This window comes from Nomascus leucogenys, chromosome 22a (assembly GCF_006542625.1).
Source record: "Nomascus leucogenys isolate Asia chromosome 22a, Asia_NLE_v1, whole genome shotgun sequence".
NCBI lineage: Eukaryota > Metazoa > Chordata > Mammalia > Primates > Hylobatidae > Nomascus > Nomascus leucogenys.
This window is the reverse complement of record NC_044402.1, coordinates 40381084-40395578: the sequence shown is the minus strand read 5'-3', so window position 1 is coordinate 40395578 and position 14495 is coordinate 40381084. Positions and strand designations below refer to the sequence as shown.

General features: G+C 49.2%; 1 protein-coding gene, 1 long non-coding RNA gene and 1 other non-coding gene across 5 annotated transcripts in view; 2 read left to right on the top strand and 1 right to left on the bottom strand.

The window, feature by feature from the left end:
• Positions 1-374: 374 nt before the first annotated feature.
• Positions 375-9352, bottom strand: PRMT5 (protein arginine methyltransferase 5). Of its 3 annotated transcripts, none has more exons than XM_003260600.3 (17): positions 9094-9352; positions 8339-8457; positions 7968-8053; positions 7371-7505; positions 6554-6666; positions 6358-6407; positions 5988-6151; positions 4723-4884; positions 4476-4553; positions 4323-4381; positions 4114-4236; positions 3852-4027; positions 2914-3023; positions 2608-2701; positions 2309-2425; positions 2042-2106; positions 375-903 (listed from the first exon to the last, which is right to left on the bottom strand). In XM_003260600.3, exons 1-17 carry the CDS (start codon positions 9201-9203, stop codon positions 751-753), a joined length of 1914 nt encoding a protein of 637 aa, XP_003260648.1. In that variant the 5' UTR covers positions 9204-9352; the 3' UTR covers positions 375-750. The 3 variants fall into 3 exon arrangements, with proteins under 3 accessions (XP_003260648.1, XP_003260649.1, XP_030659601.1); XM_003260601.3 differs by lacking the exon at positions 9094-9352 and adding an exon at positions 9009-9067; XM_030803741.1 differs by lacking the exon at positions 8339-8457 and having other exon boundaries at positions 9094-9234.
• A 98-nt stretch (positions 9353-9450) lies between these two features.
• LOC105737980 overlaps positions 9451-14495 on the top strand; it is a 30031-nt gene continuing 24986 nt past the window's right edge. Inside the window, exon 1 of the long non-coding RNA XR_001113691.2 lies at positions 9451-9594. This is a non-coding gene — a long non-coding RNA (uncharacterized LOC105737980). The remainder of the gene's footprint in view (positions 9595-14495) is intronic.
• TRNAR-ACG lies at positions 9543-9615 on the top strand. Its single transcript has one exon. It is a non-coding gene; the product is annotated as a tRNA-Arg (tRNA).

The following is a 14495-nucleotide window of genomic DNA, read 5'->3' as shown; positions in this document are numbered from 1 at the left end:
TAGCTTCTTGCTGGAGATTCCTGGATGGATTCCAGTCTTCCCAAGAGGTAACAAAGGAGAGGTAACCAGTTGCCCGTGCAGTAGCTCAAGAATACAGAAGAGAAACTGGCTTCACTCACTATTCCATCTTTTTCCAAGGTGGCAAACTCTATGCCTCCTTCCCAGAGAAAAGCCTAACCGCAGGTTCTAATGGACAAGAGCTCACTGTAGCTGGTCAGAAAGGCCTATATCCAGGACTACGATAGTCATTGCTCAGCTTCCTAAGTAGGGAATACAACTAGGCCCCTTTGGGTCTTGGATAGGGTAACAGGACAGATCTGAACATGCCTGGGTCTAAGTGAGGTGTGGGAAAATAGTGGCAGGGGGCAGCATGGTAGTGCAGTAAAGGGCTATAACTTTATTTGTATTTCCTCTTACACAAAACCATCAAAACAAGAACAAAGAAGGGCTGAAAATCCGTTCAAACCCCATGTTCTCAGGGATATTCCAGGGAGTTCTTGAGGCTGAGTGCGTAGCTTCAAATCCAGCACTAATTCCTCACCCCCTGGCCTGAGGTCTTCACAGATTGGTGGCTTGAGCTCTGCAATTAATTATATCCCTTGCCCACTTTGATGTAAGGCAGGAAAGCAGATTGAAATGCTCCTCTCTGATGGGCAAGGGGAATCACAGCCCATAGATGTACTGCACCTTCTGTACTACAGGAGCAGAACCTGAAGCTGCTTCCAAGGCTCTGGACACTTGCACGCAGGGCTAGAGGCCAATGGTATATGAGCGGCCTGTGGGGTTATGAATAGCAGAACAGACTGGTGCTGTCACAGCCCACTCATACCACACCTTCTTGGAATTGCTGCATCGCCAGAAACGCACACAGATGGTTTGGCCTTCACGCACCGTTATGGGCTGCTGTAAGAAGAAAGACAGGGAGGTTCAGGGTGAAGCTAATGAATTATACATGGCAATGTATTAAGGTAGGTGTGGAGATAAAATGATAAACATGACAAGAACGTCCCAACGCTCATGAAAGTTATTTAAAGCCTATCAGAACACTGAACAATAAGACACTGAACAAATAATCCAAGGTGTGGTGAGAGCCGTGAACATGTACAGAGTGCTAGAAAAACACCTATGAAAGGGAACACTAACCTAGTCTAGGAGATCAAAGAAAGTTTATGTCACAATAAAAATGTTTAAAGAAGACCTAGAAGATAGGTTAACTGCGTGAAGAGACAAGCAAAGAACTTTACAGGCAAGAGAGAGGCATGAAAGCCTGAGGTAGGAAAGATAGACAATTAGAACAAAAAGAAGGTCCATAAGGCTGAAGCAGTGTAAGCAAGGGGACAGTAGCTGCAAAGGCAAGCAAACACTCGATCACATCAAGTCTTACAAGCAATGTCCCAGATTTTGACTTTTATCCTAAAGATAATGGGAAGGCATTAAAGCGTTTTAAGCAAAAAAGAGAGATAAGATCAAGCCAGGCGCGGTGGCTCACGCCTGTAATCCCAGCACTTTGGGAGGCTGAGGTGGGCAGATCATGAGGTCAGGAGATCGAGACCATCCTGGCTAACACGGTAAAACCCCGTCTCTAGTAAAAACACAAAAATTAGCCGGGCGTGGTGCCTGGCACCTGTAGTCTCAGGTACTCGGGAGGCTGAGGCAGGAGAATGGCATGAACCCGGGAGGTGGAGCTTGCAGTGAGCCGAAATTGCACCACTGTACTCCCCTGGGCGACAAGAGTGAGACTCCATCTCTTTAAAAAAAAAAAAAAAAAAAGACAGCAGGAGAGATAAGATCAAATCTGAGTTTTTAAAAGATGACTCTTGCTCAAAGTAGAGAACAGACAGAAGAGTAGCCAGAGTAGATGCGGGAAAGCCAGGCAGAAGGCCACTCCAAATACTCCCAACACCTACCACTGGGATCCAAGAGCATATGAAATCAGGAGAACATAAGTCATAGTCAACTATCTTCCTGGGAGAAGGAAAGAAGCACACCACCAAAGACAAAGGTTACTCCTTAACTACAGAGTCTTAAAAGCAGTTCCTACCTTAATAGGGAAGAGGATGGGAAACCATGAGAACATCCCAGGAGAGTGAGTCTCTGGACGGATACCTGTATGGACAAAATAATGAAAAAACAGAGGTCTCCAGGGCTGTGCCTTTTGCCTATGTTAGAGAGGGTCTCTTCTCTAATCACACAAAGATCTCCATTCCCTGAGCACTGGGCCCCCCATAAATCTAAATGACACATGTACATATAAGCTGCCCAGGCAGCACACCCTCATACTCTGCCATCCACTGCCATAGACACTCACTCAGAGTGATGTCCTGATAAAGCACAGTCTCAAAGTAGCCGGCAAAGCCATGTAGTACTGTGTTCACCTCCACGGGAAACTCCAAGGTGCAATAGCGGTTGTTGTCAATCATAGGATCTGTCAGGAAATAATTATGTGGGTGACAAGGGGCCAGAAGCTCTAAACAACTTGATAAAGCATGAGCAAGACCCAGGAAGGGAAGAGTAGATAAGGCAGACTAGGGACAGCAAGGGAAGAAAGCAGGAGGAAGGAAGAAGCCCACACCCCTCTAGTCAGAGGACAGCCATAAAAGAACCTACCTCTGTTGGGATGGCTGAAGGTGAAACAGGGCTGGGGTGCAGAGAGCTGGTGGAAGTTGTGCAGCCGTACCACATAAGGCATCTCAAACTGGGCCTGTCAGAGACAGAAAGAGAGAGAGAGTGCTGGGGAAGACACACAAGAGATAACTTCCCCAAGGATTAAAAAATGTTTTACTTTAGTGCTTCCCCAATCCCTAAGTTCTCCTTCGCCTCTTCATCCCCAGCAGAAGAAAATAGCTGATACAAATACAGAAAAAGAAGAGGACTAAAGAGTACCACTTCTTTCCAGAGAGAGTGGTTCTTTACCTCAGGGTCACGGTCCTTCTCCCTACAGGCTCGGACCTCATTGTACAGCTTGGAGGAAGAGATGGGAGCCAGGAAGGAAGTGTACTCCCCGGGGATGCTCACACCGTCGTCTGCACAGCAGGAGAGTCAAATTAGTTCCAGAGGGAGGGAAATGGTATGTCTGTACTAACTGAAAGGATCAGAAGGATCAAACCTCCCATGTCAAAACCAACCAACGCTGGCACGGGCATGGAAGAAAGAGACAAATGCATGTTGTCACATTACTAAGCCAGCCTGCTTCCAACTACTGTCACGGAGGATTCCACTTCTAGGTTAATTTACAGAGTCACACAGATTAAAACCGAAAGAACCCAAGATAGTCTAATCTGGTAGTTCTTAACTTTTGTGGGGTCACAAAGTCCCACAAAAGTTCCTGATGAAAGCTAAGCTCAGGGTACATATGTCATATTTACTTTTTTTTTTGAGATGGAGTCTCGCTCTGTTGCCCAGGCTAGACTGCAGTGGCACAATCTCGGCTCACTGCAAACTTCTCCTCCCAGTTTCAAGTGATTCTCATGCCTCGGCCTCCCGAGTAGCTGGGATTACAGGCGTGCACTGCCACGCCTGGATAATTTTTGTATTTTTAGTAGTGATGGGGTTTTGCCATGTTGCCCAGGCTGGTCTCAAACTCCTGACCTCCCACCTTGGCCTCCCAAAGTGCTGCGATTACAGGCATGGGCCACCGCGCCCAGCCTACTCCCTTCATTTTATAAATATGAACACTAAGGTTTGGAGAGATGACTTTATTTGCTAAGGGCACAGAGGCAGTGGAGCAGTGGCTCTCAAACTCATATGATGTGACCCAGGTCCAACCCACTTTCCCCTAAACCCTGTACCCTCCTCCCAGGTTGCTGTCTCACCCATCATCACCCTCCACCTACACCCCAACCTGGAGGCACCTTTTAGGAAGTGCTGGGCTCCATCCAGGCACTCAGGCGACAATTCATTGTCAGCAAATGAGCCCAGAAGCTCACTGACAATGATGTCTGCTTTCTCTGGAGCCACCCATTCCCTCATGTCTGATGAGACTACGGTCACTTGGCTTCCCCATTCTTCAAACTGCCAGTTCTCTAGCCTGAAACAGAAACAATAAGGTAAGGAGAGATGTTAAGGAAATTTGGCAATGAGGACTAACTTCCCAGCAAGCAGGTTGCTACTCACGTCACCACGGCATTTGGGTTTTTCTCCACGGCATACAGCTTTATCCGCCGGTCAGCCTGCTTGGCTGCCCGCAGGGAAGCGTTCACCAGGGGTCCCCGTCCTGCTCCCAGCACCATCAGTACCCTAAGAAAGAAAGGGAAGAGTCAAGCAGACTTGGCATATACAGATGTAGGTATGCAAGTCCCTGAGAGTGGGGGGAAAGCACTCACTGGACATTGGTATCCTTCTCCTCTTCTGGTACTCGGTCTAGCAGACATTTATAGATGGCCTGGAGGGAGAAGAGAATATCCCATGGTTGTAATCCCATCCTCCCCAGGTCATGCTGGCCCTGTGCTTTCCTCACCCTGGGCACCACATAGTACCTGCTGGTACTGAGAGTATTTGATGGGGTCCTTTTCAAACACTTCATATGTCTGAGATTCCAGATTGTCCATCAGTGGCTGATGAATGAGGAAAAGGACAAAGTTAGCCAGTTTCTGCCAAAGGACAATGCACTAAAATATCAAAAACTTTCCACTGCTTTCTGAGCTTTAGTAAGATTTGGAGGCATATATTCTCAAGAAACATTTTCCACCCCACCTTCCTCCTCTCAGTGCACTCCAGACCCACCTGAAGCGGGGACTGCAGATAGTCTTCATAGCCCTTAGCAAAGAGTTCATAGGCATTAGGTGGAGGACGGTTCTGGCTTAAGTATTCCAAGTATTGGAGGTAGGAGCAGAACTCCTTTTCTGAGTGGTGGTTGGTGCCTGTGATGATGAACTGCACCTCCAACTGTAAGAAAAGTCAGACCATCGGACACAGCCCTCAAAACCAAGATTCTGGAATATTATGGTATATGGCCAAAGAGCCCTAGTGTAAAATAAGGCCCAGATCAACAGTTCTCTTTTTAAAAAAAAAAAAAAAAAGATGGAGTCTCGCTCTGTTGCCCAGGCTGGAGTACAATGGCGTGATCTTGGCTCACTTGCAACCTCCACCTCCCAGGGTCAAGCAATTCTCCTGCCTCAGCCTCCCAAGTAGCTGGGACTACAGGTGCGTGCCACCATGCTTGGCTAATTTTTGTATTTTTAGTAGAGACAGGGTTTCACCATGTTGGCCAGGCTGGTCTCAAACTCCTGACCTCAGATGATCCATCCGCCTCAGCCTCCCAAAGTCCTGGGATTACAGGCGTAAGCCACTGCACCTGGCCCAGACCAACAGTTCTCTAGCATCTGTCCCAATACCAACAAAGGCAGCATGAGGCTTCAGTAAACTTACAAAAAGCCCCCTTGGCCGGCCGTGGTGGCCCACGCCTGTAATCCCAATACTTTGGAAGGCCGAGGCGGGTGGATCATTTGAGGTCAGGCATTCAAGACCAGCCTGGCCAACATGGTAAAACCTGTCTCTACTGAAAATACAAAAATTAGCCGGGCAGTAGTGGTGCATGCCTATAATCCCAGCTACTCAGGAGGCTAAAGTTGAAGAATCGCTTAAGCCTGGGAGGCAGAGGTTCTGGTGAGCTGAGATCGTACCGCTGCACTCCAGTCTGGGTGACAGAGTGAGATCCTGTCTCAAAAAAAAAAAAAGAAAGAAAGAAAAAAGAAAAAGCCCTCTTATGCCATAAAAGTATCATCAACACCCAAAGAGCCTCATGGATCCTTGCTGTAACTTCCTAAATGAAACCTTCTGCAAAGTTCTCATGAGGTTTGGTTTGTTTTGAAAGGTTTCTAGGGCTACTACTGGCATTTACCTTTTTGTTCTCAAGACTCCCAATTTCACTGAAATTGCTCCCCAGAAACCAAAGAAAAAGAGAGCCTCACAGGAAAAAAACGATCATACACAGGTAAATAAGGCAAGATGTATAGCTGGACTACCTTTAGAACCCTCCCACCACTCACCTTGAGGAGCCGGAAGATGAGCCTCTGGTGCATCTTAGAAAGAACAGGAAATCCCTTCTTATTGGTCAGGAAAATGCTAGTGGGGAGAATGGCTGCTTTGATGGGCTCCCCAAGCCAGCGATCAATGACATGATTAGATGGGAGGTCAGCCCCAATTTCAAGAGCTACATGAGGCAAAAGAAAAACTGTCAACCACTGCCAGGCAAGAAACCCTTCCTTGCTTCGTGCAAAATCTGTTTACTTCTTTAAGAGAAAGGCAGTCTGAGACAGAGGGGAAGTAGCAAAATTGTATACTATATACAAAATTCCTGATTCTTATTCACAGGAGGTAAGAGAAGCAACACCCATCCCAGGATTCTCATGCACTCACCCACTGCAATCCTCTTACTATAGTCACACAAAGTCCGGAAGTTGTGCCACCTGTTTAGTCAAATACAGAAAAGTACAGTCAACTAGATATGTCCGACCAATCACCACAGCTCAAGGAGACCTCCCTACAGGTTGCACCCTGTACTTCCCCTCACCCTATCCCTTGCACCCTGATACAGCAGCAAAGGGAGACATACCACATCCACGTTTTCTCCTCCCCACTGTACTCCTCTGTGTGTGTAGTTGGTGCATTCTCAATTATATCATCTCTCAGGTCCTCTGGTGCCACCAAGGGTACCCGCATCCAGAACTGCACATGAACAGTCACCCTTTTAGAACTCTCTTTTGAACTCATTGGGTCCAGAAAGTTTCCCCCAATAAAAAAAACTTCATCCAGACCTCGTTAATCCCTTTATATGCTTTTCCCAATTTGTAATTTTGTAAGTGAACATGTACCTTATATATAGATCCTTATGTAAATATCTGCCTTGTCTTACGTAAGTTTCCAAAATAATTACATTTACATGTTTTGAAACTCTCTTCATACCACTTTTAGATGGAGAGGTGCGCAATACTGATCTTTTTTTTTTTTTTTTTTTGAGACAAGGTCTGGCTCCGTCACCCAGGCTGGAGTGCAGTGGTGCAATCTCAGCTAACTGCAACCTCCGCCTCACAGGTTCAAGTCATCCTCCCACCCCAGCTTCCCAAGTAGCTGGGACTACAGGTGTGTGACACCACACCTAGCTAATTTGTGTTTTTTTGTTTTGGTTTTGGTTTTGATACAGACAGGGTTTCACCATGCTGCCCAAGCTGGTCTCGAACTCCTGAGCTCAGCAATCTGCCCACCTCAGCCTCCCAAAGTGCTGGGATTACAGGCATGACCCACTGTGCCCGGCAATACTGATACTTCAATTCTGCCAAACACACCCTTCACTGAATGGCTAGGCACAAGAAGGTACTTAGCACAATCTGACTACTATGATATGCAGCAGGAAAGGAGCCCCTCAGCTATACCATGGAAGAGTGATGGCCAGTGTGGATGTGGTTGGTCAAAACTCTGGCCAGGTTGGTGTTATCTTCCTGATTAAGGGGCAGCAGGAAAGCTGGAAGACCCAAATATGCACCAAAATTCAGCTCCTGTAACATGGCCTGGAATGGAGATGAAGAGGAAAAGGTTGAGCTAACAAGCAAACAGCTTTTTTTTTTTTTTTTTGAGACAAAGTCTCACTCTGTCACCCAGGCTGGAGTGCAGTGGCACAGTCTCCACTCACTGCAGCCTTGACTTTCTCAAGCTCAACTGATCCTCCCTCCTCAGCCTCCTGAGTAGCTGGGACCACAGGCATGCGCCACCATGCCTGGCTAATTTTTGTATATTTTAGAGATGGGGTTTCACTATGCTGTCCAGGCTGGTCTCAAACTCCTGAGCTCCAGTGATCCTACAGCCTCAGTCTCCCAAAGTGCTAGGATTATAGGTGTGTACCACGGCACCCAGCCTAATAACTTTAATTTCATTATATCAGTTGATTTACTAAGTTATTGGGGGTGGGAGGGGACCACTCTCCCCACCCAGCTTGGTTAGAAAAATCCAGCAGAGAAGTCAAACAGTCTTACCGCCTCGGAGTTCCTGCGAATCTTCTCCACTTTTGAGTCTGGACGAATCCATGGAGAAAGCTTTCCCACAATTAGCGTATTCCAGTCTGCACTCCCCCACCCAAGAAAGACAAATACTGAATAAGGTTCAGCACTTTACTTGTTCAATTTTTAGTTTTGGGAATCAAGAGTAGAAATGAGAGACAAAGGTTTTTTCTACATAGTCATGGGATAGCCTGATGCAGAATAGAGAAGCAAGGAGAAAACAAGTTATCTATATCCCAGGGACTAACAAATATATCCAAGTCAGAAAAGGAGGAGAATGAGGGCCCCGATAAAGCAGAAGTTGTTATTGCCTCTAATAATTAAGGGGCATATGGGATGGTCCCTACCCCTTCCTGACAGCAGTAGGTCTGATCGTGTCTGGGGACCGGGCCGATTCTTAGCAGGTTCCTGAATGAACTCCCTCTTGAAACGCGGATGGAAGACAGGCATGCAGAGGAAATCAAACCTACAACCGCGACAGACCCAGAATCATGTAAAGAGAGCAGCAGTGCCAGAGAGCCAAGCAACTGGATTTAGGCTATTTTGATTTTGCACAGCCCTTTCGGCTGCCATCAGTTCACCCTACTAGGCTGCTGAGTTCAGACCACCTTGGGGGATATCAACTCTGCTGTACTGTGCCTCAATTTCTCCCTAAAACACAGCCATGGGAAATATGAGTAAGGAGAAAACGATGGAAATCCACAAGTAGAATTTTTTTCTCCTCAGGTGTCACTATGTTTCCAAGACCATCACATCCAGATTTGCCCCAGTTCTGCCCATGCCTCCCCCGTCAAGATTAGCCTCTTCTCTCCCTTGCCCCCTAACACCTCCTCCCACTCCCAGACAATAATCGCGACCTCCAGGGCCCTTTAGAGTTTACTCAACAACTCTCCCAACTTTGGGACTCAGTGACCACAGGCCCCCTACAAGTTCTTTTCCTCACGTTACTGGGTCCGAGGCTCCTCCCCTCCAAAGAGTAATAGTCTCTCCCCTCCTCATCCTAGCCGACCCCCTCACCCCTGCTTCTCCGGGATGACTAGTCTGCCCTTCTCCGTCCCCGAGTTCGGACCCCGCATTCCGCTCGTGGAGGTCCGGCCCTCACCCCTGCTTGGCCACAGCCCCTAGTGTGTCAGCTATTTCGGGGACGCAATTCAGGTCCCTCCCGCTGGACACGCGGCTCCCACCAGCACCCCCGACCGCCATCGCCGCCATCTTTCTCCTCGCGCTGTCCACGCCGGGATTCCTTGATACTAGTAGCCAATCACAAAGTCAAACTAGAGCCCCAGAAGGCGGGACGAGTCGCCTTAACAACCAGAGCGTCTGCCACAGCTCCCGAACGGGAGGGATGGGGAGTGGCTTTTCCCGCCAATCCGCGGGCTGCACAGTGGCGTACGGCGTGGATCCACCAATCTCAGGGTCTGGTTCCTGACGAACTTCAATCTCCCAGAATGCTTAGTATATCTGCAGAACTCCGTTGAGAGACTACGCCTCCCATGAAACCCTGCAATATAACCTTGAAGTACCATCACGGAGAACACCGTTCTCAGCTCGGGGCCAGTGGCGCAATGGATAACGCGTCTGACTACGGATCAGAAGATTCCAGGTTCGACTCCTGGCTGGCTCGGTGGGGCTTCCTGCAGCTTTGCTGCATGAGTATTTTCTAATTTTCCTTTCCTTTCGCAGTTCGATGCTTCTTTATCATCTTCACGCTTTCACTATCAGGTCCTAAGTTGGTTGCATTATGCAGCCATGTAATGTCAGCTTTTCCCGTAACTACCTTCAAAAGTGTTTTTCTTGTGTCATTATTTACGTCCATATGAACATTGAGAAAACTGGGTTAATGGCTGGTGCTATTAAAATGAGCTTTGTCACCTTACTATGTTACATATTAAAATAAACTGCTAACTCATCTACTACTTCCTAGTGATTCTAGGAAGTAGTGTTTTGTGTTTCAAACACAAAAGGTGTAAATAAACGCGTAAACACACACACACACCTCAAGATAGAGAAAAGGAATTCATTAATTACAGTGGGCAGCAGTCATGAAATTGGCTGGCATGGAGGCCAGAGAGAATCTACATTTTCTCATGTCATTAGCTGCTAGAGATGGAAAGGAAGGAAGCAAGGTAAGACATAGGGAGGGAAATGGAAACTCCTGAAGGCAGGGGCCCCACTGGTGTTGAGGGCTCGGCAGCAAAGATGGAGAGGAGAACACGGTACAAGAGGCCCCACGCAGGCGCCGCTGGCAGAACTTAGGGACGACTGGCAGGGAGTCCTGAGAAAGCAAAGTCGGGGATGATGCCTAGGATTCTGTCCAGCAGTGAGCGAGAAATGCGAAAAGAGGGTTTGGGAAATCAGGGTTTGGGTTTGGTCATGCTTAATTGAACGTCTAGGGGGCGCTGTGTAATAGAAAGTTGAATGAACAGTTATCTCAACCAGATGAGATGGAGGTCGCCAGAAGAAAAGAACTGAAGCCTTGCGACTGAGATCACCATAGCTCGTTGGGGACAGAGCCATAGGAAATACGAAAAGGGTGTGGGGTAGGATAAGTTCTGGGGAACCCTGGGTGCAATGCAAGTGGCCCAAAAGAATGAAAGCCGGAAAATCGGCAGGGCGCGGTGGCTCACGCCTGTAATCCCAGCACTTTGGGAGGCAGAGGCGGGTGGATCTCCTGAGGTCAGGAGTTCGAGACCAGCCTGGCCAACATGGTAACCCCCCCCCCACCCCGTCTCTACTAAAAATACCAAAAATCAGCCAGGCGTGGTAGCAGGCACCTGTAATCCCAGCTACTCGGGAGGCTGAGGCAGGAGAATTGCTTGAACCCGGGAGGCGGACGTTGCAGTGAGCCAAGATCACGCCACTGCACTCCAGCCTGGGCAACAAGAGCAAAATAATGTCGGGGGGCGGGGAGGAGTAAAAGAAAGTCGGAAAACCAAAGAATTAAAAAAATGCACCATTAAGGCCAGGCTGGGCGCAGTGGCTCACGCCCGTAATCCCAGCACTTTGGGAGGCTGAGGCAGGTGGATCACCTGAGGTCGGGAGTTCGAGACCAGCCTGACCAACATGGAGAAACCCCGTCTCTACTAAAAATACAAAATTTAGCCAGACGTGGTGGTGTGCACCTGTAATACCAGCTACTCAGAAGGCTGAGGCAGGAGAATCACTTGAACCTAGGAGGTGGGAGATGGAGGCTGCAGTGAGGCAACAGCAAGACTCTGTCTCAAACAAAAAGAAAAATAAGAAAAAAAAAAAATCCCAGCACTTTGGGAGGCCGAGGTGGGTGGATCACGAGGTCAGGAGATCGAGACCATCTTGGCTAACACAGTGAAACCCCATCTCTACTAAAAAAAACACACAAAAAATTAGCCGGGTGTGGTGGCAGTCGCCTGTAGTCCCAGCGACTACAGGAGGCTGAGGCAGGAGAATGACCCAGGAAGCAGAGCTTGCAGTGAGCCGAGATCGCGCCAGTGCACCCCAGCCTGGGCTGTTCCAGGATCCCATGCAGCATGGAATATGACATTTAGTTGCTATGTCTCCTCTTGGCTATGACAGTTTCTCAGATGTTCCTTGTTTTTGATGACCTTGGTAGTTTTGAGGAGTACTGGTTAGGTATATTGTAGGATGCCCCTCTGGAATTTGTCTGTTTTTCTCATGATTAGACTGTGTTTTGGGAAGGAAGGTCACAGAGTTGAAGTGCTGTTTTTGCCGGGGGCAGTGGCTCAGGCGTGTAATCCCAGCACTTTAGGAGGCCGAGGCAGGCAGATCACCTGAGGTCAGGAATTCAAGACCAGCCTGAGGAGGCCAAGGCAGGCGATCACCTGAGGTCAGGAATTCAAGAGAGCCTGGCGAACATGGTGAAACCCTGTCTCTACTAAAAATACAAAAATTAGCCAGGAATGGTGGCACGCGCCTGTGATACCAGCTACTCAGCGGCTGAGGCAGGTGAACTACCTGAAACTGGGAAGCAGAGGCTGCAGTGAGCCAAAATCGCACCACTGCACTCCAGCCTGGGTGACAGACAGAGACTTCGTCTCAAAAAAAAAAAAAAAAAAAAAAAAAAAAAAAGGTGCTATTTTAATCACATCATATCAAGGGTACATACTCTTGTGTCCGGAATTGGTGGGTTCTTGGTCTCACTGACTTCAAGAATGAAGCCGTGGACCTTCGCGGTGAGTGTTACAGCTCTTAAGGTGCCGCGTCTGGAGTCTGGAGTTTGTTCCTTCTGATGTTCGGATGTGTTCGCAGTTTCTTCCTTCTGGTAGGTTCGTGGTCTCGCTGGCTCAAGAGTGAAGCTGCAGACCTTCGTGGTGAGTGTTACAGCTCTTAAGGCGGCATGTCTGGAGTTGTTCGTTCCTCCCAGTGGGCTCGTGGTCTCGTTGGCTTCAGGAGTGAAGCTGCAGACCTTTGCGGTGAGTGTTACAGCTCATAAAAGCAGTGTGGACCCAAAGAGTGAGCAATAGCAAGATTTATTGCAAAGAGCAAAAGAACAAAGCTTCCACAGTGTGGAAGGAGACCCAAGTGGGTTGCCACTGCTGGCTCGGGCAGCCTGCGTTTATTCTCTTATCTGGCCCCACCCCACATCCTGCTGATTGGTAGAGCCGAGTGGTCTGTTTTGACAGGGTGCTGATTGGTGCATTTACCATCCCTGAGCTAGACATAAAGTTTCTCCAAGGCCCCACCAGAGCAGCTAGATACAGAGTGTCGATTGGTGCACTCACAAACCTCGAGCTAGACACAGAGTGCTGATTGGTATGTTTACAAACCTTGAGCTAGACACAGAGTGCTGATTGGTATGTTTACAAACCTTGAGCTAGACACAGGGTGCTGATTGGTGTATTTACAATCCCTGAGCTAGACATAAAGGTTCTCCAAGGCCCCACTAAAGTAGCTAGATACAGAGTGTCGATTGCTGCATTCACAGACCCTGAGCTAGACACAGGGTGCTGATTGGTGTATTTACAGTCCCTGAGCTAGACATAAAGGTTCTCCACATCGGCCGGGCGCGGTGGCTCAAGCCTGTAATCCCAGCACTTTGGGAGGCCGAGGCGGGCGGATCACGAGGTCAGGAGATCGAGACCATCCTGGCTAACACAGTGAAACCCCGTCTCTACTAAAAATACAAAAAAATTAGCCGGGTGTGTTGGCGGGCGCCTGTAGTCCCAGCTACTCGGGAGGCTGAGGCAGGAGAATGGCATGAACCCGGGAGGCGGAGCTTGCAGTGAGCCGAGATCGCGCCACTGCACTCCAGCCTGGGGCACAGAGCAAGACTCCGTCTCAAAAAAAAAACAAAACAAAAAAAAAAAAGGTTCTCCACATCTCCACCAGACTCAGGAGACCAGCTGGCTTCACCCAGTGGATCCTGCACCGGGGCTGCAAGTGGAGCTGCCTGCCAGTCCCGCGCCGTGCGCTCGCACTCTTCACCCTTGGGTGGTCGATGGGACTGGGCGCCGTGGAGCAGAGGGTGGCGCTCGTCGGGGAGGCTTGGGCGGCACAGGAGCCCATGGAGGGTGTGGGAGGCTCAGGCATGGCGGGCTGCAGGTCCCGAGCCCTGCCCCGCGGGAAGGCAGCTAAGGCTCGGTGAGAAATAGAGCGCAGCGCCGGTGGGCTGGCACTGCTGGGGGACCCAGTACACCCTCTGCAGCCGCTGGCCCGGGGGCTAAGTCCCTCATTGCCCGGGGCCGGCAGGGCCGGCCGGCTGCTCCGAGTGCAGGGCCCGCCAAGCCCACGCCCACCCGGAACTCCAGCTGGCCCGCAAGCGCCGCGCGCAGCCCCAGTTCCCACTCGCACCTCTCCCTCCACACCTCCCTGCAAGCTGAGGGAGCCCACTCCCGCCTTGGCCAGCCCAGAAAGGGGCTCCCACAGTGCAGCGGTGGACTGAAGGGCTCCTCAAGTGCCGCCAAAGTGGGAGCCCAGGCAGAGGAGGCACTGAGAGCGAGCGAGGGCTGTGAGGACTGCCAGCATGGTGTCACCTCTCACTATCAACATGATTTATGACTTAATGTTGACCTTGATCACCTGACAAGAAGGAGTTTATCCAGTTTTTCCACTGTTAAGTGATTCTCTCCCACCCTCTCCCCGGCCCTAACTTTCCATACTGTATTCATTGGAAGGAAGTCACTATGCTCCCCCTCCTTAGAGATGGAGTATCTACAGAATTTATTTGGAATTCTTCCCTCCAGGTCTTTTCAATAAATGGTTGTTATCAGCAAGTGGGTGAGTACTCCACCAGCATTTTATTTTATTTATTTATATTTTATTTTTATTTTTCATTTTATTTTGAGATAGAGTCTTGCTCGGTCGCCCAGGCTGGAGTGCAGTGGCATGGTCTCAGCTCACTGCAACCTCCACCTCCCGGGTTTAAGCAATTCTCCTGCCTCAGCCTCCCAAGTAGCTGGGACCACAGGCGTGCACCACCATGCCCGGCTAATTTTTGTATTTTTAGTAGAGATGGGGTTTCACCATGTTGGCCAGGCTGGTTTCAAACTCCTGACTTCAGGTGATTCA